Raw genomic sequence first — 27340 nt, 5'->3', positions numbered from 1 at the left:
TATGTGACATCTCTGATGTTTATTAACAGTTGATTTCCAAGTAAAGTATTTCCCACATTAAGAAAATGAAAAAGGCTTCTCCCTTGTGTGAGTTATTTGGTGTGTAACAAGATTCCCTTTATGGTTAAAACATTTCCCACATTCTGAACAGGAAAAAGGCTTCTCCCCTGTGTGAGTTCTCTGGTGACCAACAAGATGACATTTCTGGTTAAAACATTTTCCACATTCTGAACAAGAAAAAGGTTTCTCCCCTGTGTGAGTTCTTTGGTGACTAAGAAGAGATGATTTCTTCAGAAAACTTTTCCCACATTCTGAACAGGAAAAAGGATTCTTCCCTGTGTGAGTTCTCTTGTGGTTAACAAAATGTGATTTATGTGCAAAACATTTCCCACATTCTGAACAGGAAAAAGGCTTCTCTCTTGTGTGAGTTCTGTGATGAGTAACAAGCAGTGATTTATATGCAAAACATTTCCCACATTCTGAACATGAAAAAGGCTTCTCTCCTGCGTGGGTTATTTGGTGTGTAACAAGATTCCCTTTATGGTTAAAACATTTCCCACATTCTGAACAGGAAAAAGGCTTCTCCCCTGTGTGAGTTCTATGGTGCTTAATCAAATCTGATTTCTGGTTAAAACATTTCCCACATTCTGAGCATGAAAAAGGATTCTCCCCTGTGTGAGTTCTATGGTGAGTAACAAGTAGTGATTTATGTGCAAAACATTTCCCACATTCTGAGCAGGAATAAGGCTTCTCCCCTGTGTGAGTTCTCTGATGTGTAACAAAATGTGATTTGTTGTTAAAACATTTCCCACATTCTAAACAGGTAAAAGGCTTCTCCCCTGTGTGAGTTCGTTGGTGTGTAACAAAATGTGATTTGTTGTTAAAACATTTCCCACATTCTGAACAGGAAAATGGCTTATTTGCTTTAGTAGCAGTTTGTTTTTTATTGCCTCTTTTGTGACTTTGATTTTCCTTAGTAGTCGGTAATGAATCAGAAGATGTGACCTGTTTCATAGGATCAGATGACAGATCTTTGCTGTGAATGGATGATGGTATATCTGGAGTAATGGCATTCAATTCAGTTGTATCTTGCAGGATCTCAAGATCATCAGATTTAAACATTGAAGATGTCAACTGTCCCACTGATCTCCTGGTACAGTCATCTGCCAAGATCAAAACAATTTTTTAAAAAAGTTTTATATTTATATTTTCGAACATTTCTACTTAAACTGTCCATAAAAATGGCAAGCTATGTAAAGAACTTTGATTATTTACCAAGACAATGACCGTTCACAGTGTAATAGAAAACCTTGTTGGATGAGCCAGTAGTGTGTGGTGTTCAACTGTTTGTTCATTCTGCCTCCCAAATATCGAATAAAAAGAAACCAATCAATGTTATGTAGGCAAAAATAATACCAGTTCTCATCTCAAAAAACAAGTCCCCACTCAGGTCCATCATCTGTCATTGGAAAAGCAGAGGTTCCCGCACTATTAGTGGCTCAAAGGCTGCTGAAAAGCAACAAGGTTTCTATAAACCAATCCACCAAAATCCGCTCTCACTTCGGAGTCTTGCAGTGTGCGCAAACAACATTTAGGATCCCTGTATTTAGCAATATTATAGTGAGAAGAACCCACTTAATTTGCGGTGTCTCCTGGAGCACAATCTGGGCACTATGTGCTGGGTAATAAAATGGCAAATGTGTAATTTTCACTCTCCAACATCCACTGCGTGTTAATTTCCAGAAAGTGACTGTGGAGTTAAAATATTCACTCCTCCTACACACGTGGTCAAAGCTGTTGGTACCCCTCGTTTAATGACAGAAAAACCCACAATGGTCACAGAAATAACTTGAATCTGACAAAAGTAATAATAAATCAAAAATCTATGAAAATGAAAGTCTGATATTGCTTTTCAGCCATGCTTCCACAGAATTTTTTAAAAAAATAAAACTCATGAAACAGGCCAGGACAGAAATTATGGTACCCTTAACTTAACCACTTCATGACCGCCAACGGTAGATAAACGTCGCGCTAGCAGGGCTTTGTGCAATGCCGATGTTTGTCTACGGTCGGCAGTTTTGTGCTCATCAGGACCCCACATAACTTATAACGAGGGAATTCTGGCGCAGAATGCTTCCTGTGACCCCCGACCTCATCGAGACCTGATAGGTTCAGGTCCTGATGATGTCAGCATCACACCAGCCAATGATACAAATCACTAGGAGAGTTTGTTGTAGCAACTTTCCCGGGTGATCTGCCTCATAAAAACGCTGTTTCTCCTCAGATCTCCTGTCAGTGAGAGAATAGAGGAGAAACAGTGTTACAAGAGCTGCTGCCAACAGCTGTGTCAGTCAGCGATTGTGCTATAAAGTAAAAAACAGATAAGGCAGGTTAGGGTTAGTGCTATAGTTAGGGTTAGTGTTGGGGCTAAAGCTAGGGTTACTGTTAGGCTAAAGTTAAGGTTTATTCTAAAGTTAGGATTAGGCTAAAGAATTAGGCTTTTCTCAATTGTCTCCTCAATAATTTGGTCACATCAGAGTTTTCTATTTCCAGAAAAAAAATAAAAACGCATAAAATGGCCCGTCAGTATTATAGTGCAGAGGAGGCTTATGCACTTTTATGTTCTGACAGTGAAGAAAGTGCAGTGTCAGATGGCGATGTGGATTTCGAGGGCTTTAGTAGCAGCGACAGTGATAGCTCAGAAATGAGCAGTGATTCTGGTCCATCCTCACACACAAGGACCAGTACAACAAGAAGGACAAATAGCGCTTCTGGAGAAATGTCTCCAACTCCGGGAACAATGCCCAGTACTAGCGCTGTCCCTAGTGCTCGTGAATTGGCGCATACCAATGTCCAAGGGGCTTTGCCTCTGGATGTAGCATTTCCCAGATGGGAGGCTTCGGATTCGGCTACTCCATTCATCCCTAATTTTAATGCCATTCCTGGTATAAATGTGGAGGAGGAAATTTTTGGACCAATTAGTTTTTTTAATTTGTTTCTGACAGATAGCTTGCTAGAGCATATTGTCCTACAAATTTATATGCGTCCCAATTCATCAGCCAGAATCCACGATCCTATTATGCTAGGTCACATTTATGGACACCAACTAATGTCCTAGAAATGAAAACATTTTCAGGACTTACATTCACTATGGGTCTTGTTAAAGAAGCAAGCATTTGGTCCTATTGGTCCAACCGACCTGTTCAAGCCACCCCTATGTTTTCTGCCGTTCTTCCTAGGACGCGTTATGAAATGTTCATGAGATTTTGGCATTTTAACTACAATAGTCAATGCCTGCCCAGAAATGCCCCAGAACATGACAGACTATTCAAAATCAGACCCATCATCGAAGACTTGACAGAAAAGTTCTTAAAGCTCTACACCCCAACAGAAAACACTTCCATTGATGAGTCCCTTGTAAAATTCAAAGGAAGACTGCACCTCAAGCCATTTATTACTAAGAGGGCAAGGTTCGGAATAAAGCTCTACAAAATGTGCGAGAGTTCAACCGGATACGCATCAGCTTTTCACATTTATGAGGGGAAAGACAGCAAACTAAACCCACCAGGATGCCCTACTTATCTGGGGACATCTGGAAAAATGGTTTTGAGTCTTTTTTTTCAAAAAGGCTACAATCTGTATGTTGACAACTACTACACCAGAATAACCCTATTTAAAAGTCTGGTTAGTCATGTATTTGTTTCAGGTGGCCACATATAATTCTTTTGTGTTATACAAAAAAGCCGGAAATGCAGATACTTTCCTTGATTATCAGGAAAAGGTCACTGAAAATCTTGTTTTTGAAAATTTTGTCCCCGCCAATCCTTTAGATCTGAAGATGTCAGAAGACTCACTGAGCGACATTTTATTGCCCTCATCCCAGTAACTGAAGCAAGAAAGAACCCCAGAGAAGATGTCATGTATGCTCCTAGAGAGGAATGAGGCATGATACCTGCTATTATTACCCACAATGCCCATCATTGCCAGCCTTATGCCTCCATGACGGCTTTACAATCTTCCACACAGAACCACGTTTTTGAACTGTTTTGACATTCAAGCATTTGGTTTATTTAGTGACAGACACATTTGAGTAGAGCTGACTTAACAATTTCCGGGGGTAGGTGGGGGAGGTCTCCAGAGACACAAGCTGGGCACAATATATTGGACACTACAATGACATTTTTGCAATTTTTCCTCAGAAACTTCCACTATGTGTTTCTGGAAATCATCCATGTAGTGAAAATGGTCACTATATCCATAGATGAAATCCCAGAGGGGTGTCATTTCCGAAAAGGGGTCACTTCAGGGGGGATTCTGTTGTTCTGGCACTTAGTGGCTCTCCAAAGTTCCACAGCAGCAGAATCCGCCCTGAAGTGATCCCATTTTGGAAATGACACCCCTCTGCGAATTCACCTATGTATACCCATAGATTTACCTATGATGACCATTTAACTATCTACCTATTTGCCAATGTAAATTTTGGGGCTAAAACAAAATTTTAATGGTAAAAATGTACCATATTTTTCGGACTACAAGACGCACTTTTTCCCCAAAATTTTTTGGGGGAATTGGGGGTGCGTCTTACAGTTGGAATATACTTACAAATGCTGCGGTATCGGCGCTCTGTGCTGCGTGGAGGGCTCCGCCGGCATTTTGTCAAAGCCCGGAGACCCCTGTAGATCCATTGCTGTGATGCGGTGGTCTCCGGAAAAATGGCCGCTGTGTGCAGCACATGCTGAGATTCAGATCTCGTCCTGTGATCTCGTTGCCGAGATCTGAATCTGAGCATGCTCCACCCCCAGCTGCCATTTTCCCGGAGGCCACCGCATTGCAGCAATGGAGCTGAAGGGGCCTATGGCTTTGACAAAAAGGCGGTGGAGCCCCCCACGCAGCACAGAGCGCCGCTGCCCCAGCACAGAGCAACGCCACCGCCCCAGCACAGATCGCTGCTACCGCCCCAGCACAGAGCACTGCTGCCACCCCGGGTAGAGAGCTGCTGCCACCCCAGCACAGAGCACCGCTGCCGCACCAGCCAGGAAAGGGATTATCCGGCGGCCACCACACCAGCCTGGACCACCGAACAACCTCTATGACCACTTTGGCACCTGTGCTGATCCCCCCCCCGGTAAGCTGGATTCGGACTGCAAGACGGACCCTCATTTGGCACATTTTTTCCCCTATTTTCCTTTCGAAAATTTGGGGTGCATCTTATAGTCTGAAAAATACAGTAATTATTTTTTCTTCACTGCCCAGTGGTATAATTTTCTATGGAACAGCTGTGGTGTCAGTATGCTCACTGCACCACTAGAGGAATTCATTCAGGGAAGTATTTGGTAAAATGCAGTCACTTTTGGGGCTTATGCTGTTCAGGTACCTCAGGGGCTCTGACAATGTGACATGTCACCCACAAACAATTCCAGCAAAATCTGCTCTCCAATAGGGCGCTCCTTCCCTTCCAAGCTCTGCCATGCGCCCAAACAGTAGCATTCTCCCACATATGGGGTATCGGCGTGCTCAGGAGAAAGTGCACAACAAATTGTATGGAACAATTTCTCCTGTTACCCTTATGAAAATGCAAAATATGGAGTTAAAAAGATTTGTGAAAAATGTTATTTTTTTTTACTTCCACGGCGCCATGTTATAAACTTCTATAAAGCAGCTGTGGGTTCAAGGTGCTCAATACACATCTGGATAAGTTCCCTAAGGGGTCTAGTTTCCAAAATGGGGTCCCTTGTTGGGGGTTTCAACTGTTTAGGGATATCAGGGGCTCTCCAAATGCGACATGGCAACCGCTAATTATTCCAGCATATTTTACATTCTTAAAGTCAAATGGCGTGCCTTCCCTTCTGAGCCCTGCCGTGTGTCCAAACAGTAGATCTCCCACACATATGGGGTATCGGCATGCTCAGGAGAAATTGCAAAACAAAATGTATCGTCCATTTTCTCCTGTTACCCTTGCAAAAGTAAAAAATTAGGTCTAAAGGAAAATTTGTGTGAAAGTAAATGTTTATTTTCTCCTTCCACATTCCATTCATTCCTGTGAAGCACCTGAAGGGTTAATAAACTTCTTGAATGTGGTTTTGAGCACCTGGAGGGGTGCAGTTTTTAGAATGGTGTCACTTTTAGGTATTTTCGGTCATATTGACCCTCAAACTCACTTCAAATGTGAGGTGCTCCCTGAAAAAATTGTTTTGTAAATTTTGTTGGAAAAATGAGAAATCGCTGGTCAACTTTTAACCCTTATAACTTCCTAACAAAAAAAAATTGATATACTTGATATAGATGATACTGCGCAGGCGCCGCCATCTCCGGTGACATTTCGCTGGGTGTAATTTTTTTCTAAGCCTCACAATAGCCACAATATTATAGGCATTATCAACAGTAATATCAATGCTATTATATGCATTATGTAATAATGGGGGCAGGTCAGTGAGGGGTCAGCGACCTGTCATAAGCCAATACAGATGAATATGTAATCAGAGCACCACATAAAGCCCCGCCCACAGCCCTGCCCACACCCCCGCCCCAGAGCACGAGAATCTCATTAACTGAAAACTACAAATACAGATTACACAACAGTAAACCAGAGTTGCCCTCATTTATGGTGGACCATTGGAGCTACTATGGATCCTGAGCAGAAGATTAGAGAAAATAATATTGCTCCCCATTTCAGGAGAGATTGTGCAGTAATCTGAATTCCTTAGGATCAGAAACAATGTAATTTATGACGTGGAGTGAATCCATGACACCAGGGCTGGAGCCAACACATCTCCTGCAGGCGGGAATAAATGTATATTACAGCCCTCAGCCACACACAGCTTAGAGAGGTGAGTTGTGAAATACTCGCCAGGATTTGAGTACCGCATTACTCGCCGAGTACCAAACCCTAACGAGTATACTCGCTCATCCCTAGGAACCAAGAGACATTCAGCAGCACAGAAGGGAGAAAAGGGAGATTCATCCGATAATATCTCAGGGATCTAGGAAGCCAACAGCATCATTACCCTCCGCTTTCTCTTACAGGCCCAGCATAAGATTTTTCTTCAAGCGAGTTTCTAACCTGTCAGCACATTCTACGTACGCTGTCATTTGGCTTTATAGTTACAGATCTGGGCAGGTAACGGTCAGTATTTTGAGGTGGATGGATTCTCCAGGTTCTAAGTTCTATAGAAAAGGGCTTTCAAAGCCCAAATAAATTTGAACAGTTTTGGGTGGAGGAGAATGTTGTGGTCTAGAGGCAAAATGGTGATCATGGTAATACGGCCGGACTACACCACCGATAAAGCAGCCACAGCCGGTGACTGAGAGGAATCTGTGACTTCTCTGCATTCAGTGGTTACTACTCACCTGGGTAGTCATATGTGGGAATCTCCTCTTTACACCACTCATCATCTCTCACATATGTCTCTGTAGTATTAATATGGGTCAGATCTTCACCCTGAAACAAATATTGTAAAAGTCACAGACAGATGGAGAAGTCTCATCTATGATCAGCTCTAATCCTGCCATCTCCACCGTTCTCATTACACAAGTATAAAACATATAATACTGGTGGATAAAACAAGACTGAGCACAAAACCTTCACAGCCGTCTACACATCATAGGGGAGATCTCCTGACACCTTCTCTCCATCTACCTGATGATCCTGAGGAGCACTGGGATCTTCTTGGTTACAGTCCTGTGGAAGAAGAGGACGGGGACATCTCTCTGGTGTTGTCCTCTTACTGGATAGATCTGGAGGAAACACATACAGGGACTGAATTCATTCTCTACATACAGATAATTATAGGCCGTGTGTATTTAGTCCAGTCTATTACCTGGAGATGTGAGGGGCTGGGGAACCTCCATTATGACGTCCTTGTACAGATCTCTGTGTCCTTCTAAATACTCCCACTCCTCCATGGAGAAATTGACGGCGACATCCTGACACCTTATAGGAACCTGACACATACAATGATACCGTCATCCCCCCGATCCCTTCATAGTGTTACTGTATAATGTCCCAGCATTCCCAGCAGTGTCACCTCTCCAGTCAGCAGCTCAATCATCTTGTAGATGAGTTCTAGGATCTTCTGGTCATTGATGTCCTCATGGAGCAGGTGATGAGGTGGAGGCCCCGTGATTGGGCTCAGGGGTCTTCCCCATCCCTCAGACACAGGGTCCTGACAGTGATCACTAGAGGTCTTCTTCACCACTGTGTAATCCTGGTTATGGAGAGACACATTAATAAATCTCACTACAGACATTTCCAGAGTCCTCACCTCTCCAGTTCTGTCCATCTGTTATTCCCATAGATAAGAATGATGTAATGTGACGTCATCAGAATCTCTCACCTCTCCAGTGAGACGGAAGAGGATCTCTAGGGTGAGGTGTAACATCCTCTCCGCCATCTTGTCTCTGTCCATATCCATCCTTGATGGGTAAATCAGGAAAATTCTCTTCTGTAGAAGATCTTCACTGAGAGGATCCGATATTGTAGAGACCTGAATGAGAAGATGATCCGATGTAACATCATAAGAATCCTGTGTAATAATACAATTACTGGAGATAATAAGGGAAACATATGAGGAGATTTATTATCTTACAGGGTTTAGTTTTCTTCCCTGACATCTACTAATAAAACCTATATATTTAGGCCACAGACAACAAGCAGTTTCCTCCTCGGAGTCGGCAGCTGAACACGTTCCTCATAGACTCATCTTCCATAACGCTAATTCTCGTCTCATTACCGACACTGGAATCGGCATTAGCAATACTGCAGGAGATATTCATTACACGCGACATGAGAAATAACTCCTTCATGATGAGGACGACATCTTCATCTTCTACTGCGGCTCTAGAGACAGATTTGGCCAGAGTCGGTCACTGCCTCCATCCCCACCGGCCGTCTATATGAAGGTTTCCCGTCTTCCCCGCACTGGAATCTTCTCTCACGTTAGATCTCAGCTCTGAGTCACACACAGAAGTTTGAGGCTTTTCTGGAAGAACAGGACAGGAGAGATCTGAGGCCGATGTCTCCATGTACAGGGTTTCCCCTCGGGATAAGAGGCTTTTCTATCCCTTTCCCCCAATTAGAGGGGACACCTGTGGATATCGGGGTCTTTACCGGCTGCAGTCCTGGGGGGATTTACTCGGTAACGTGGACGTTGGACAAACGTCACCATCAATTCCCATCAGAGTGAAGGAACATCGCTCCTCTATTCAGCTCTATGGATCCAGGATGAAATCCACTGCGGCCCCTGCAAGAAAAGAGCGAAGTCTGGTGAGACCCCCGAGGCCGGAGATTTCTACAGCTGCTCTGTGCACAGGACCTGTGATGAGGTCACAGGAGGGGAGGAGTCAGGGGTCACGTGATCAGGGGCCTCAGTGTGTGCAGGACTCTGCTGTGCTGGTTGTCATGGTGCTGGATGAGGGGAAGTTTCTGTGGGGTCAGGAGGGGTTTACAGGGTGGATGTAGCAGAGCCGTGTGTGTACAAGGTGTACGGAGCGGAGCCGTGTGTGTACGAGGTGTACGGAGCGGAGCCGTGTGTGTACGAGGTGTACGGAGCGGAGCCGTGTGTGTACGAGGTGTACAGAGCGGAGCCGCATGTGTACGAGGTGTACGGAGCGGAGCCGCGTGTGTAGGAGGTGTACGGAGCGGAGCCGTGTGTGTACGAGGTGTACGGAGCGGAGCCGTGTGTGTACGAGGTGTACGGAGCGGAGCCGCATGTGTACGAGGTGTACGGAGCGGAGCCGTGTGTGTACGAGGTGTACGGAGCGGAGCCGTGTGTGTACGAGGTGTACGGAGCGGAGCCGTGTGTACGAGGTGTACGGAGCGGAGCCGCGTGTGTACGAGGTGTACGGAGCGGAGCCGCGTGTGTACGAGGTGTACGGAGCGGAGCCGCGTGTGTACGAGGTGTACGGAGGGGAGCCGCGTGTGTACGAAGTGTACGGAGCGAAGCCGCGTGTGTACGAGGTGTACGGAGCGGAGCCGTGTGTACGAGGTGTACGGAGCGGAGCCGTGTGTGTACGAGGTGTACGGAGCGGAGCCGTGTGTGTATGAGGTGTACGGAGCGGAGCCGTGTGTGTACGAGGTGTACGTAGCGGAGCCGTGTGTGTACGAGGTGTACGGAGCGGAGCCGCGTGTGTACGAGGTGTACGGAGCGGAGCCGCGTGTGTACGAGGTGTACGGAGCGGAGCCGCGTGTGTACGAGGTGTACGGAGCGGAGCCGTGTGTGTAAGAGGTGTACGGAGTGGAGCCGTGTGTGTAAGAGGTGTACGGAGCGGAGCTGTGTGTGTAAGAGGTGTACGGAGCGGAGCCGTGTTTGTGTGGACCCTCTGTGTACGCTGTATACCCCCAGCTTCGGTCTCAGACCCCACAGTGTACGCTGTATACACCCGTATACCCCCATCTTCGGGCACAGACCCCTGTGTACGCTGTATACACCCATATACCCCCAGCTTCGGTTGCAGATGCCTCTTTGTACGCTGTATACACCTGTATTCCCTCAGCTTCAGTTGCAGACCCCTGTGTATAATGTATACACCTGTATACCCCAAGCTTCACTCACAGACCCTGCGTCTCTCACACTATATACACCTGTATACCCCCAGCTTCAGTCGCAGACCCCTGTGTATGTTGTATACACCCGTATACCCCCAGCTTCGGTCACAGACGCCTGTGTACACTGTATACACCTGTTTATCCCCAGTTTTGGTCGCAGACCCCTGTGTACACTGTATACACCCATATACCCCCAGCTTCAGTTGTAGACCCCTGTGTATACTTTATTCACCTGTATACCCCCAGCTTCAGTCACAGACCCTGCGTCTCTCACACTGTATACACCTGTATACCTCCAGCTTCAGTCTCAGAACCCTGTGTGTATGCTGTATACACCCGTATACCCCCAGCTTCGGTCACAGCCCCCTGTGTACACTGTATACACCCGTATACCCCCAGCTTCGGTCGCAGATCCCTGTGTACACTGTATACACCTGTATACCCCCAGCTTTGGTCGCAGACCCCTGTGTGTACTGTATACACACGTATACCCCCAGCTTCGGTCACAGACCCCTCTGTGTATGCTGTATACACCCGTATACCCCCAGCTTCGGTCACAGACCCCGCATCTCTCACACTGTAGAACTGTCGCCGGACACACACGGTAAAACTGCGGTCGTCGGTCTCTCATCTCTCGCACTTATACTGATAACATAAGATGGAGTCAGACGAACCCTCCTACAAAACGTGAGAACAAAGTCATTACTACAGGACTGTGTAAGAAAGGGATTTATTCTACAAGAAACGCTGGGGCCACAAATGAGAATAACATAATGTCGTTCATCTTCTCTTTCACCATAGATATTGACAGTGAGGATGACTTTCACTTTGCCGCAATGTGGATTTTAGTGGCCATACATAAGTAGTTTACTAGCTTCTGAAAGCTTTCTGGAAGCCGGGAAGGCCTGGTTCCCAGTAAAAGGGTAGAAGGTTCCAGATCAACCGGTCCACCATACATCTGTGCTATCAGACGCTTCACCTTCTCCCAAAGCCCAGAAACTACCGTACAAGACCACCAAATATGTTTCATGTCACCAGATATTCCACAGCCCCTAAAACAGTCTCCCGAGATTTTAGGAAAAATGCTGTGAATTTTTTCCTGTACATAATAGACTCTGTGTAATAGTTTTAAGGAGGTCTCCACAAGGGAAGTCTGGTGACTGCCTCATGATATGGTGTCACAGCTACGATACCATTCATCAATTGTCTATTCAAACCCCAGATCCTCCTCCCACTGTAACATACTGTATACTTCAATTTTTTATCATCTTGTGGAGAGTGGAGAATTTATAGCATAGTAGATCAATGAGATCGTTCCCCTGCCCAAAGGGTCATTTAGACATTTATTTTCAAAACTGGTTGCCCTGAGAGTAGTACCGCTCGGGAGGATCTGCTTTGCAAAGTGGAAGATCTGGTTCAATCGCATTACCTCCCTAACTGGAGGTTCAAATTTTTGAACAAATTCCTGTCTGTCAAGTAAGATATTAAATGGGGAACACAAATGTTTAAGTACATGAATACCTTTCAGCTTCCACCAAGAAAAAATTTGAGGCTCAAGGCCTGGCGGGAACATGGGGTTTTGTAATATAGCTGTCAGGGGAGAAGGACTTGATTGTAAGTTATATTTAAACCGGACTTTCCTCCAAAGAAGCAACGAGAGGACTGTAAAAGGAGCCACATTCATTAACCCCTGTGGAAGTCGGTCTGTGGTCCACATTAGGCCTGATAAAGAGAATGGTTTGGAGAGAAATGATTCCAGAATAACCCATCTCGGACTATTGGGATATGAACACGCACTTATTAATGGAGCAATCTGTGCCGACTTGTAATAAAGTGTAAAATTAGGGAGGGATAAACCCCCTTCTTCTCTGTGATGGAACATAAGTTTTTGCACAATTCTGGGTTGTTTTCCGAGCCAAAGAAACTTAGACATCATAGAGTGTAAATGAGTGAACGTTCTGGCTGGTACCATAATTGGGAGGGACCTAAATAGATATAAGAAGCGAGGCAGTGACACCATTTTTAATGCATGTATTCTGCCGAGCCAGGATAACTTTGAGGAAGCCCATCTATCCAGGTCCCTCTGGAAGTTTTGGATCAGTGGAGTGTAATTCCTCCTAAACAGAGGTGACCTGTTGGCTGTTAAGTTGATACCCAGATATGTTAGATAATGTCCTTTGTGTATAAACCCAAAATGGGAGGCTATATTAGTTTGCTCTGTCATAGGAAAATTTACAAATAATGCTTCGGGTTTATCAATGTTAATCTTTAACCCTGAGATCTTCTCAAACTTGTGAAGGAGAGAAAACAAGTGAGGGAGTGTAGTGTGGGGACGTATTAATGTTAGCAGGAGATCATCCGCAAAGAGGCTGACTTTATATTGGTCTCCCATATTCTCAGGGCCCAGGATATTCTGATCTCTCCTTATTGCTTCCACAATGGGTTCCATTACAAGTGCAAAAAGATCCGGAGATAGAGGACAGCCCTGCCTGGTACCCTCTGAATATTAATTGGAGGGGGATGTGGTGACGGGAGTTTTACATAATCGATAGGGCTATCATATAACAATTGGAGGCACTTTATAAGTTTAGGGGAGAATCCGACTTCCGATAGAACCGTAAAGAGATACGACCAGGACGCCGAATCGAAAGCCCTCTCAATATCTAATGCAAGCAGGAGAAGTCGCTTTCGTTGTAGGTTAGTTGTATGAATAATATTTAACCCTCTCCTAATATTATCGGGCCTGTCGCGCTGGTATAAAACCAACCTGATCCCGATGGATGAGGTGAGGGAGGATTTTATTGGTCCTGTTAGTCACAATGGATGTAAAGATTCTGAAGTCAATGTATAAGAGGGATATAGGTCTATAATTTGTTGTGAGATGATCTTTCTTAGGATTAGGGATTACGGTTACATGCGCCACGTAGAGCTCAGGGGGCAGCTGTGAGCCATTTAGTAGTGAATTACAGAGGTTTTTATATGTGGTGTCAGCACATCGCTACATTTTTTATAATATATTGCTGTAAGACCATCCGGCCCCGGGGCCTTTCCTCTTTTTAGTTTTTTGATTGATGAAACTATTTCCTCCTCAGAGATGTGTAAATGGAGTTGTTGTGCCGCGGACTCAGTCAGGTTAGGTAGATGTAGTGTGTGAAGGAATGACTCCAGTAGTGAGGGGGGGTGATTGTGGGGGGAATACAAACTCTGGGGGTATTCATTATAAGTGCTATACATGACATCGGGGTGGGCTGAGGTCTGACCCTTAGGGTCTTTTATAGAGGAGATTATATGCAGTGACTCTCTCATTCTGAGCTTACGAGCGGCATCTTATTAGGCTTATTGGCATGGTGATAAAACGCGGCTTTACTCCAAGTTAGCGCCTCTCCGTTCTGGTGGTGAGAATGGCGTCTAATTGTCATTTCATATCTTGTATTTGTGTAGATAAGTATAGGGGTGAAGAGCGCTGATTGGCCAATTCTCACTCCTGCAGTTTCTCCTCCAGTCTGGGCTGTAATTCAGACCTTTCTTCTTCCTGTCGGCCGATAACTTATCACAGAACCGGGAATAGATTTTCTGTGCGCGAGTCACATTGCTCCAAGTGAGGCCTCCTCCGCTGTGTGAGTTTAGGGGAAATTTGTTATATCTTCTCTTATAGCGGTTACATTAGAGATTTGGGCATTTTAGCTCCTGGTGTGGAGTCGATAGCACAATCATATGCCGCCATATAGTAGACGGCCGGTAACTGGTGAGAATTCCCTCCTGTGTGGGGTCTATTTCCCTCCAGAGAAATCACACGTTACATTCCACACATAACACTGTGTAGAGAAGGCGGCGCGGGGTAATTGTGCCAGTAGTGAGGGGCGAATAATGGCGGGAATGTCACTGAGGAGAAGGCTCCATGGAGGTCTGCACTCCGGAGATCATGTGACCCCTGACTCCTCCCCTCCTGTGACCTCATCACAGGTCCTGTGCACAGAGCAGCCATATATGTGGAGTGCGGCTCTGCAGGTGGAGGTATGTGGAGATTCCCCATTACTGAGAGCAGGGGACATTAACCCCTTCTGCACTGAGACTCTTTATAAGAATCATCACGTTTCTGTTGTTTCCTGTAATAGATACATATGACCCCACTATGGAGGACAGGCAGTGAGGAGACGGAGTGTTCTCATAGTACAGGGCTCCTTTCTTGGCCCCACACAGTGTAATGCCCCCATTATGCCCCTGTAAGCAGGGTTCTGCCCCACACCCAGCTGCCTCGGGCACTTTACCATGGCCGGTACCTCTGATTCCTTCCCGCACCCCTTTACTTTGGGGCTATGGCCTTTATAATAATAGGAAACTGCGTCATCAATTGATTCCACATGGTCCCGTCTGGACGGCAGATGGCAGTCTATGTACAAATGCAGCACAGCCCTGAGGATTTGTTCTTATGACTCTCCTTATGCAATATATATGATGTCCCTCACACAGTATAATGTGTCCACAGTATCACCATCCCGCCACACACAGTATAATGTGTCCACAGTATCACCATCCCACCACACACAGTATAATCTTCACATATATCACCACCCCACCACACACAGTATAATCTTCTCAGAGTGTCACCATCCCACCACACACAGTATAATCTTCTCACAGTATCACCATCCCACCACACACAGTATAATCTTCTCACAGTATCACCATCCCACCACACACAGTATAATCTTCTCACAGTACCACCATCCCACCACACACAACATAATCTTCTCACAGTATCACCATCCCACCACACACAGTATAATCTTCTCACAGTATCACCATCCCCCCACACACAGTATAATCTTCTCAGAGTATCACCATCCCACCACACACAGTGTAATCTCACAGTATCACCATCCCACCACACACAGTATAATCTTCTCACAGTACCACCATCCCACCACACACAGTATAATCTTCTCACAGTATCACCATCCCACCACACAGTATAATCTTCTCACAGTATCACCATCCCACCACACACAGTATAATCTTCTCACAGTATCACCATCCCACCACACACAGTATAATCTTCTCACAGTACCACCATCCCCCCACACACAGTATAATCTTCTCACAGTATCACCATCCCACCACACACAGTATAATCTTCTCACAGTATCACCATCCCACCACACACAGTATAATCTTCTCACAGTATCACCATCCCACCGCACACAGTATAATCTTCTCACAGTATCACCATCCCACCACACACAGTATAATCTTCTCACAGGATCACCATCCCACCACACACAGTATAATCTTCTCACAGTACCACCATCCCACCACACACAGTATAATCTTCTCACAGTATCACCATCCCACCACACACAGTATAATCTTCTCACAGTATCACCATCCCACCACACACAGTATAATCTTCTCACAGTATCACCATCCCACCACACACAGTATAATCTTCTCACAGTACCACCATCCCACCACACACAGTATAATCTTCTCACAGTATCACCATCCCACCACACACAGTATAATCTTCTCACAGTACCACCATCCCACCACACACAGCATAATCTTCTCACAGTATCACCATCCCACCACACACAGTATAATCTTCTCACAGTATCACCATCCCCCCACACACAGTATAATCTTCTCACAGTATCACCATCCCCCCACACACAGTATAATCTTCTCACAGTACCACCATCCCACCACACACAGAATAATCTTCTCACAGTATCACCATCCCACCGCACACAGTATAATCTTCTCACAGTATCACCATCCCACCACACACAGTATAATCTTCTCACAGTATCACCATCCCCCACACACAGTATAATCTTCTCACAGTACCACCATACCCCCACACACAGTATAATCTTCTCACAGTATCACCATCCTACCACACAGTATAATCTTCTCACAGTATCACCATCCCCCCACACCCAGTATAATCTTCTCACAGTACCACCATACCCCCACACACAGTATAATCTTCTCACAGTATCACCATCCCACCGCACACAGTATAATCTCACAGTATCACCATCCCACCATACACAGTATAATCTTCTCACAGTATCACCATCCCCCCACACACAGTATAATCTTCTCACAGTACCACCATACCCCCACACACAGTATAATCTTCTCACAGTATCACCATCCTACCACACACAGTATAATCTTGTCACAGTATCACCATCCCACCACACACAGTATAATCTCACAGTACCACCATACCCCCACACACAGTATAATCTTCTCACAGTATCACCATCCTACCACACACAGTATAATCTTGTCACAGTATCACCATCCCACCACACACAGTATAATCTCACAGTACCACCATCCCCCCACACACAGTATAATCTTGTCACAGTATCACCATCCCACCACACACAGTATAATCTTCTCACAGTACCACCATACCCCCACACACAGTATAATCTTCTCACAGTATCACCATCCCACCACACACAGTATAATCTTCTCACAGTATCACCATCCCACCACACACAGTATAATCTTCTCACAGTATCACCATCCCACCACACACAGTATAATCTTCTCACAGTATCACCATCCCCCCACACACAGTATAATCTTCTCAAAGTACCACCATCCCACCACACACAGTATAATCTTCTCACAGTATCACCATCCCACCACACACAGTATAATCTTCTCACAGTATCACCATCCCACCACACACAGTATAATCTTCTCACAGTATCACCATCCCACTACACAGTATAATCTTCTCACAGTATCACCATCCAACCACACACAGTATAATCTTCTCACAGTACCACCATCCCATCACATATAGTATAATCTCACAGTATCACCATCCCACCACACACAGTATAATCTCACAGTACCACCATCCCCCCACACACAGTATAATCTTGTCACAGTATCACCATCCCACCACACACAGTATAATCTTCTCACAGTACCACCATACCCCCACACACAGTATAATCTTCTCACAGTATCACCATCCCACCACACACAGTATAATCTTCTCACAGTATCACCATCCCACCACACACAGTATAATCTTCTCACAGTATCACCATCCCACCGCACACAGTATAATCTTCTCACAGTATCACCATCCCACCACACACAGTATAATCTCACAGTATCACCATCCCACCACACACAGCATAATCTTCTCACAGTACCACCATCCCACCACACACAGTATAATCTTCTCACAGTACCACCATCCCACCGCACACAGTATAATCTTCTCACAGTATCACCATCCCACCACACACAGTATAATCTTCTCACAGTATCACCATCCCACCACACACAGTATAATCTTCTCACAGTATCACCATCCCCCCACACACAGTATAATCTTCTCACAGTACCACCATCCCACCACACACAGTATAATCTTCTCACAGTATCACCATCCCACCACACACAGTATAATCTTCTCACAGTATCACCATCCCACCACACACAGTATAATCTTCTCATAGTATCACCATCCCACCACACACAGTATAATCTTCTCACAGTATCACCATCCCACCACACACAGTATAATCTTCTCACAGTATCACCATCCAACCACACACAGTATAATCTTCTCACAGTACCACCATCCCATCACATATAGTATAATCTCACAGTATCACCATCCCACCACACACAGTATTCCCCCCACTTTCTAATGTTCGCATAGTACTGCCCCCTACATGCACAAGATGGTTCCATCCACCCCACCGACAACCTCACAGCTAATTATCATATACTCACTTCGCCTCATTCTTGGTGCAGATACTAATGAACCCAGGATCTATGAGATATTTACCATACAGTAGTTGGATAGGCAGGAGTGTATCATCCATAAAGGTAGCCCACTCGGTTGCTATGACGCCCATACATTGAGAGGGCTCGTGGGGTTTGGTATTGGTCACCCTCTCATTCTCATCATCACAATTTCAGCGATATCCACACTCCCATGACGGTGATACCATTGAATAGAATAGTGAGTCAGGGAGTCCAAAGCTCCTGATCCACTATTCAGCCTTCACCTGTGAGTCTGAGACTCCGTGCCCTGCAGGCACAATGACGTCACTACATCACACCTGTAGTATGGAGCCTCAGTACTCACACCGCACAGACCGGAGCAGTTCACCTCGGGAACGGGGTTGGGTGAATAGTGTGTGTGTTTTTAAATCAGGAATTGTGGAGGCTTAATATTAAGGGAAGAGCTGTTGGGACTCTCATACTGAATGTGTGGCTGGCAACAAAAATCCCTTGGACATAATGTGGCGTAATGGAGATGGGGAAGAGCAACCCAAACACCAGCGCCAATTGCACAAGCTCAAAATACACTGTGAAAACTAGGAGAAAGAATAAGAGCATGCGATAAATAGCATATAAAAGAGTCACATTTTCTTAGAAAAAAGTACTACAGCTAATACATATGTAACAATATGCTAGTCAGACAAAATAGATGGTATCAACCCAAAATACCCTACTCCTCCACCAAGGTGGAAAGGTAGCCCCAGTGTGCATCCCCATATGGGCCCACGTCCTGCAAGTAATAGTATGATAGAAGAGCCCAAACAGTAAATGCAGAATTAAACATCAAAAGATGAAGTGAGAGAGGGCGCTAGTGTAGTATAGTGACCCGCTGCAAGATGCAACCAAATAATATCAAAGACAGACCACAGGGGAGCTTACCGAGACAGGGAGGAAGGGAGAACCAGGCTGTGCCACCCCCGACGCGTGTTTCGCGGCGCCTCAGGCCTCTTTATCAAGAGGAATCTGAATGTGTGGCTGGTACGGGCCATTATACTGAGTAAGGGGTTGTTTTGGACTGTAAATGCCTCCATAGTGACTGGGGATCCTTATTTTCTGTAGCAGGGTGTGGTGGCCATAATACTGTGTGAGGTGCTGTGGGGGCCGTGATACTGTGTGGTGTTTGTTGTTGGTGGTGCTGGCATTCCAGGAGGGCGATAAGATACGGTTAAGGACCAAGAATATAAGTTTGAAGGTTCCTTCTGCTAAGTTGAGTCCCAAGTTTATTGGTCCTTACGAAATCTTAGAGGTGGTTAATCCTGTTGACTTTTGCTTGCGCTTGCCTCCGTCGTGCGGATCTCCAATGTGTTTCCTAAAAAGTAAATTATATTACAGTAGTAATAATGTCCCTAATTGGACCGTAAAGAAATTATGTTTCCCACTTGTCACCATAAATTAATATAGCGTGTTCCTCATTCTGGCCCTAAACAGTAATTTAGTCCCTCATCCTGGCCCCCTTTATTTAATAATCTTGCCCAGCCTGGCCCCTTTATTTTATGATGTGCCCCAGTCTGGCCTCCTATGTCCCTTGTCCAGCCTGGCCCCCAGATATCCATCCTGCACCCCCAGCTATACATACTTGCCCTCATATGTGTCTTATTCTGCCCCCTTATATCCTTCCTGGTCCCTTTTCCTGGCTCCTCCATATATCCATCCTGGTTCGCCGCCTAAAACCTTCATTGCGCATGTCCAAAAACCTGCCGTCTCTTGCATACAGAAAGAGGCTGGCGTTCCACACCGGAGCGCACGCCTGCAATCGTCAAGTATGAGACGCCTGTCTGCGCCTGCCCAGAGGAGCGCCACAGGACACTGGGGGCGACCATGTTCGTACGCTCAGCTTGTATTGTAATCATCAGGAGCGCACGTCTATAACTGTTGAGACATGTTATATTTTATGACCGTTTATGGAAACATCACAGTGAATTGATTGTGAAACCCTCAGCGTGGATTTCAGGTATTTCATTCATTCTATGTCTCCTGCTTTGTACATAATATCATTCTATCCCCTTTTTGATTTATACCGCTGGAAATAGGGTTTGATGTGTGGGGTTTTTTTAATTTTTTTCTTTGTTCAAATTCATTAAGGAGACTATCTATGACCTGGGAAATGTGGGTGTGTTTGTCTTGGCTGGACATGATTGGTCCTTGGACTCCATTTTAGGATATATAAACTAGTCCTATATGGCATTTGGACAGGTTTGCCTTTCTATCTGGACACCTCATATCCATGAATTGGCTGGTTCCTGTCAGGAACACCGCACTGAACTTGCTCACTGAGCCAGTGCGCGTGTCCTGAGTAAAGCAAACTGTGCTCAGAGATACCTGTGGAGCCGGCAGCAGCAGAGAAGGTGCGTACTTCAGAACAGCAGGACCTGAAGCACGTGACTGCTGGGGGCATGGCCTAAACCTCAGAGAGCTAGGAGCTGCAGGAAAACTCATAGCAGGGTAACTACGGGACAAAGTTACCAAGGGGCATAGACAGGGGCGATAACAGATCAAGCCGGGGTCAAAGCACGAGATAGCACGACAATACCAGAGGATTAGACAGAACGGATAGTCAAGACGTAGCCAATAAGTCATACACGGAGATAGCTGCAAAGTACAAGAGGGGCGAGCAGAGAATAGTCAGGTCACAGGCAATGAGTCATACACAGAGAGGGTAGCGCAGTACAGAATCAACAGGCAAACTCACAACGGGGACAGAACCGGGTCAGAACCATATAAGCAAGCTATAAGACAACGAACAGGCACACAGGGGTCAACACACTCGGCCAAAGGCAAAAGTATAACTGACGGGGATTGGAGTTTCTCAGGGGTAGAAGAAACTCTCCCTGAATCAAACAGAGGCCACAATAATTAACCCCAGGCATGCAGGTCAAAGCCTGCACTGGGCTCCAGACATTAACCCCTGACGACTGGGATCATTACAGTTCCTTATTGTGCCTCCTGATGAACCGTGAACGGGGAAACGCATCGAGGCTGGAAGCTAAGTTTGGGTTAACCCCCAGCTGTTTCTTTGATTTTTTTTCTGGCAATTGATATCATCCATTGCCTTCTATCGGAACCAATATGGATATAATTCTGGTGTTCCTTTATTGAACCACGCTATTTTTTACCTCTTGTCTGTGCTTGTCTGATTTTACTGCAGAGAGATTTTTTCTTTTTTTGGCTTTATCTGATAATGCATATGGAATCTATGTTTTCTGTAGTCTATTAATACCCAAAAAGACAAGATTGCCACTATCTACTGGTAGCTTATGGAATCTATATTTTCTGTGGTCTATTAATACCCAAAAAGACAAGATGTGCTACTATCTACTGGTTATACAAGACGTTACTCTATGTTTACATGTACCGTATTTTCCGCTTTGTAAGATGCACTTTTTTTCCCCCAAACTTGGGGGGAAAATGAGGGTGCGTCTTACAAAGAGGATATACATTACAAGGTGTAGGCCGCATGGGTGTCCGGCTGTCCGTCGGCACTGTGGGTGTCTCCGGGTGTCCAGCCGTGTCTCCACGTGCCCAGCGGTGTCTCCGGTTCCAATCCCGGGGCTCTGGTGACATTTTGCGACAGGCCAGAGCCCCGGGGCTCCCTCTCGGTTCCCTCTGTTTTGGGCTCTGGCAATATGGCGGCTGCCGCCTGGGGTGGTGCATGCGCTGATGATGATCTTGGGACAGATCTCTCTGAAATCTCATCTCTCGAGATCTCAGTCCCGAGATCATCATCAGCGCATGCGCTGTCCCCGGCGGCGGCCGCCATATTGCCGGAGCCCAAAACAGGGAACCGAGAGGGAGCCCCGGGGCTCTGGCCTCTCGCAAAATGTCGCCAGAGCCCCGGGATTGGAATCGGAGACACCGCTGGGCACGTGGAGACACGGCTGGGCACCCGGAGACACCCACAGCGCCTACGGACACCCGGTAAATGTGGGCATAGCCCCGGGCTGCTGCACAGACCCCCCTGGCAGCAGCGCAAGCCCCCTTGGTAGCAGCATGAGTCCCCCTGGTAGCAGCATGAGCCCCCCCTGGCAGCAGTACAGCCCCCCTGGCAGCAGCACAAGCCCACCCTGGTAGCAGCACGAGCCCCCCTGGCAGCAGCATGAGCCCCCCTGGTAGCAGCATGAGCCCCCCTGATAGCAGCATGAGCCCCCCCTGGTAGCAGCATGAGCCCCCCCTGGCAGCAGCGTGAGCCCCCCTGGTAGCAGCATGAGCCCCCCTGGCAGCAGTGTGAGCCCCCTGGTAGCAGCACGAGCCCCCCTGGTAGCAGCATGAGCCCCCCTGGCAGCGCACTGCACATCGGAGCACCCGCTCATCCCTTCCTGCGGTCTGCAGTATCACCCCACTCCTGCCTCCTCCAGCAGCGACCCTGGGACCCCACTTCACCGCAGCCACCACCCACGGTAAGCAATAAGACACCTGGATTATAAGAGGCACCACCATTTTATTAAAAAAACGTATTTTCCTATTTTTCTCCTCAGAATTTGTGGTGCGTCCTATAATCCGGAGCGTCTTATAAAACGAAAAATACGGTAACAGCCTGTCTTTTATATATTGTAAATTAACAGCCTGTGTATTTTATTAAGCACTATCTTTTTCATCTCTTTTATTTGCTTATTGTTTTCCCACCTGTAGTTTATAAGGATCATTTAGGGTGAGTCTGGGAGAGCCGCCGCGGAGTGGGGGTGCCAAATCGTATCTTTTAGGGTGCCAACCTCCACTGTCAGGAAGGGATAGCAGGCTAGCGTAGGGCTATCGTAGGTTATTATTGTATAGTTTGTTAATTGTGTTATTGCACTAGGGGGGTGTTTTTTACCTCAATTTATTAAAGTTTCATGTTTTTAAAGGGATTATATGATTGCACTAATATAGCGTGTTCCTCATTCTGGCCCTAAACAGTAATTTAGTCCCTCATCCTGGCCCCCTTTATTTAATAATCTCACCCAGCCTGGCCCTCTTTATTTTATGATATGCCCCAGCCTGGTCCCCTATGTCCCTTGTCCAGCCTGGCCCCCAGATATCCATCCTGCACCACCAGCTATACATACTGGCCCTCATATGTCTCTTATCCTGCCCCTATATATCTTTCCTGGGCCACCATATATCCTTCCTGGTCCCTTTTCCTGGATCCCCCATATATCCATCCTTATCCACCATATATGTCCAACCTGGACCCCATATATATATGCTTCCTGGTCTTTTGTTCTTCCCCCATATCCCCATATATGCAATCTGCCCCCATATATGTCCATCCTTGCCCTTCCCCATATATCCATCCTGGACCCCAATGTGTATCCTTCCTGTCCCCATATGTCTCCATCCTGGTCCCCCATGTGCCTCTATCCTGGCCCCCATATGCATCCAGCCTAACCCCTATGTGTCTCCATCCTGGCCCCCCATGTGTATCCATCCTGGCCCCCATGTGTATCCATCCTGGCCCCCATGTTTATCCATCCTGGCACCCCCATGTGTATCCATCCTGGCCCCCTATGCGTATCCATCCTGGCCCCCCCATGTGTATCCATCCTGGCCCCCCCATGTGTATCCATCCTGGCCCCCCATGTGTACCCATCCTGGTCCCCCCATGTGTATCCATCCTGGCCCCCCCATGTGTATCCATCCTGGCTCCCCATGTGTATCCATCCTGGCCCCTCATGTGTATCCATCCTGGCCGCTCATGTGTATCCATCCTGGCCCCCCCATGTGTATCCATCCTGGCCCCTCATGTGTATCCATCCTGGCCCCCATGTGTCTCCATCCTGCCCCCCCATGTGTATCCATCCTGGCCCCCCATGTGTATCCATCCTGGCCCCCCCATGTGTATCCATCCTGGCCCCCATGTGTATCCATCCTGGCCCCCTATGCGTATCCATCCTGGCCCCCCCATGTGTATCCATCCTGGCCCCCCCATGTGTATCCATCCTGGCCCCCCATGTGTATCCATCCTGGCCCCCCCATGTGTACCCATCCTGGTCCCCCCATGTGTATCCATCCTGGCCCCCCCATGTGTATCCATCCTGGCTCCCCATATGTATCCATCCTGGCCCCTCATGTGTATCCATCCTGGCCGCTCATGTGTATCCATCCTGGCCCCCCCATGTGTATCCATCCTGGCCCCTCATGTGTATCCATCCTGGCCCCCATGTGTCTCCATCCTGCCCCCCATGTGTATCCATCCTGGCCCCTCATGTGTATCCATCCTGGCCCCCCATGTGTATCCATCCTGGCCCCCCCATGTGTACCCATCCTGGCCCTCCCATGTGTACCCATCCTGGTCCCCCCATGTGTATCCATCCTGGCTCCCCATGTGTATCCATCCTGGCCCCTCATGTGTATCCATCCTGGCCGCTCATGTGTATCCATCCTGGCCCCCCCATGTGTATCCATCCTGGCCCCTCATGTGTATCCATCCTGGCCCCCATGTGTCTCCATCCTGCCCCCCCATGTGTATCCATCCTGGCCCCTCCATGTGTATCCATCCTGGCCCCTCATGTGTATCCATCCTGGCCCCCCCATGTGTATCCATCCTGGCCCCCCATGTGTATCCATCCTGGCCCCCCATGTGTATCCATCCGGCCCCCCATGTGTATCCATCCGGCCCCTCATGTGTCCATCCTGGCCCCCATGTGTCTCCATCCTGCCCCCCCATGTGTATCCATCCTGGCCCCCCATGTGTATCCATCCTGGCCCCCCCATGTGTATCCATCCTGGCCCCCCCATGTGTATCCATCCTGGCCCCCCATGTGTCTCCATCCTGGCCCCCCCATGTGTATCCATCCTGGCCCCTCATGTGTATCCATCCTGGCCCCTCCATGTGTTTCCATCCTGGCCCCCATGTGTCTCCATCCTGCCCCCCATGTGTATCCATCCTGGCCCCCCATGTGTCTCCATCCTGCCCCCCCATGTGTATCCATCCTGGCCCCTCATGTGTATCCATCCTGGCCCCTTATGTGTATCCATCCTGGCCCCCCATGTGTTTCCATCCTGGCCCCCATGTGTCTCCATCCTGCCCCCCCATGTGTATCCATCCTGGCCCCCATGTGTCTCCATCCTGCCCCCCATGTGTATCCATCCTGGCCCCTCATGTGTATCCATCCTGGCCCCTCATGTGTATCCATCCTGGCCCCTCATGTGTATCCATCCTGGCCCCCCCATGTGTCTCCATTCTGGCCCCCATGTGTATCCATCCTGGCCCCCCCATGTGTATCCATCCTGGCCCCCCCATGTGTCTCCATCCTGCCCCCCATGTGTATCCATCCTGGCCCCCCCATGTGTCTCCATCCTGCCCCCCCCATGTGTATCCATCCTGGCCCCTCATGTGTATCCATCCTGGCCCCTTATGTGTATCCATCCTGGCCCCCCATGTGTTTCCATCCTGGCCCCCATGTGTCTCCATCCTGCCCCCCCATGTGTATCCATCCTGGCCCCCATGTGTCTCCATCCTGCCCCCCATGTGTATCCATCCTGGCCCCTCATGTGTATCCATCCTGGCCCCTCATGTGTATCCATCCTGGCCCCTCATGTGTATCCATCCTGGCCCCCCCATGTGTCTCCATTCTGGCCCCTCATGTGTATCCATCCTGGCCCCCCCATGTGTATCCATCCTGGCCCCCCCATGTGTATCCATCCTGGCCCCCAATGTGTATCCATCCTGGCCCCCCATGTGTATCCATCCTGGCCCCCCCATGTGTCTCCATCCTGGCCCCCCCATGTGTCTCCATCCTGCCCCCCCATGTGTCTCCATCCTGCCCCCCATGTGTATCCATCCGGGCCCCTCATGTGTATCCATCCTGGCCCCCCCATGTGTATCCATCCTGGCCCCTCATGTGTATCCATCCTGCCCCCCCATGTGTATCCATCCGGGCCCCTCATGTGTATCCATCCTGGCCCCCCATGTATACCCATCCTGGCCCCCCATGTGTATCCATCCGGGCCCCTCATGTGTATCCATCCTGGCCCCCCATGTATACCCATCCTGGCCCCCCCATGTGTATCCATCCTGGCCCCTTGTCCTGGCTTCATGTACAGAGAGAGAGAGGACAAAAAAAAGATTGCTCTTACCTTCCTGCGCTTCCAGCACTGTGTTGCGTCCTCCTCTGCAGGTCCGCAGTGCACTTAGTAAAATGGCCTCCGACATAGCAGAGGCCGGCAGTGAATGTGTGCGCACATCGCTTGTGGCATGTAACGGTGATGTCATATGCTAGTGACGGCAAGCGCACACTCTTCAGTACTGATTGGGACATGCGCCGCAGCGGTTCAGGTAATGACCCCTGCATGCGCTCACCCCTGCACGTACTCTGCCTGCGCTTTTAAAAGGCCCGCATCCCTAAAAACCGCAGACTTTTTTTTCTTTCTCTCTTCTTCTCTTCTTCTTCTCCTCCTTTTCTTCCCACAGCCAAGGGTCCACCGGGGATTTCCCCGATACCCCGCCAGGCCAGTCCGACCCTGTGAGTGTGTGTGTATATATATTATATATATTATATATATTTTTTCCTTTTAAGTTGAGGGCTCCAATTCCAGCTATTGCTGTCAGACCTATGATTTCTATCTACTCCACAGTGTATAGGATAATGGGGTACAATAAAATCGTTAAGGACGAGACATAACTGACATTGTGCAGTGACTCTGTTTTCCATATAGTGACGGATTATTTATTTTTTTAAACTCTTTTTATTGAAAGATTCCACAAAATAAGATGACAAACGTATGACAATGCAGCGTAAGATCAGAATAATCCGTATAATCACCGTCCACAGGGACAGAGATATAATATCACACTTTCAGAAATAAACAAAACGAATGAGACACAGCATTCACCATAATGTGCTCTATAAAGCATTGCTCCTCCTCACCAACAGGTCCGTTATCAGAGTTATGAGCTCGTACCAGGTCAGGTTATAATAGACACATATTCCCAAGTCCACACATATCACCACTTTCATACTCTGGAAGGGATATACATCAGGGATTGTA

The 27340-nt window shown here is 47.4% G+C and overlaps 1 protein-coding gene across 1 annotated transcript; it reads right to left on the bottom strand.

Moving 5' to 3' along the window:
• On the bottom strand, positions 1–27309 carry LOC141076403 (uncharacterized). Its single transcript, XM_073563854.1, has 3 exons — positions 27220–27309; positions 7348–7438; positions 1–1163 (listed from the first exon to the last, which is right to left on the bottom strand). The coding sequence occupies exons 1-3, from the start codon at positions 27307–27309 to the stop codon at positions 58–60; spliced, it is 1287 nt and encodes a 428-aa protein (XP_073419955.1). The 3' UTR covers positions 1–57.
• Positions 27310–27340: the final 31 nt, after the last annotated feature.

The sequence above is a fragment of the Dendrobates tinctorius genome, unplaced genomic scaffold, assembly GCF_039654945.1.
Source record: "Dendrobates tinctorius isolate UK_male_01 unplaced genomic scaffold, ASM3965494v1 ptg000404l, whole genome shotgun sequence".
NCBI classification, from domain to species: Eukaryota; Metazoa; Chordata; class Amphibia; order Anura; family Dendrobatidae; genus Dendrobates; species Dendrobates tinctorius.
This window is presented reverse-complemented; position numbering and strand designations above follow the sequence as displayed.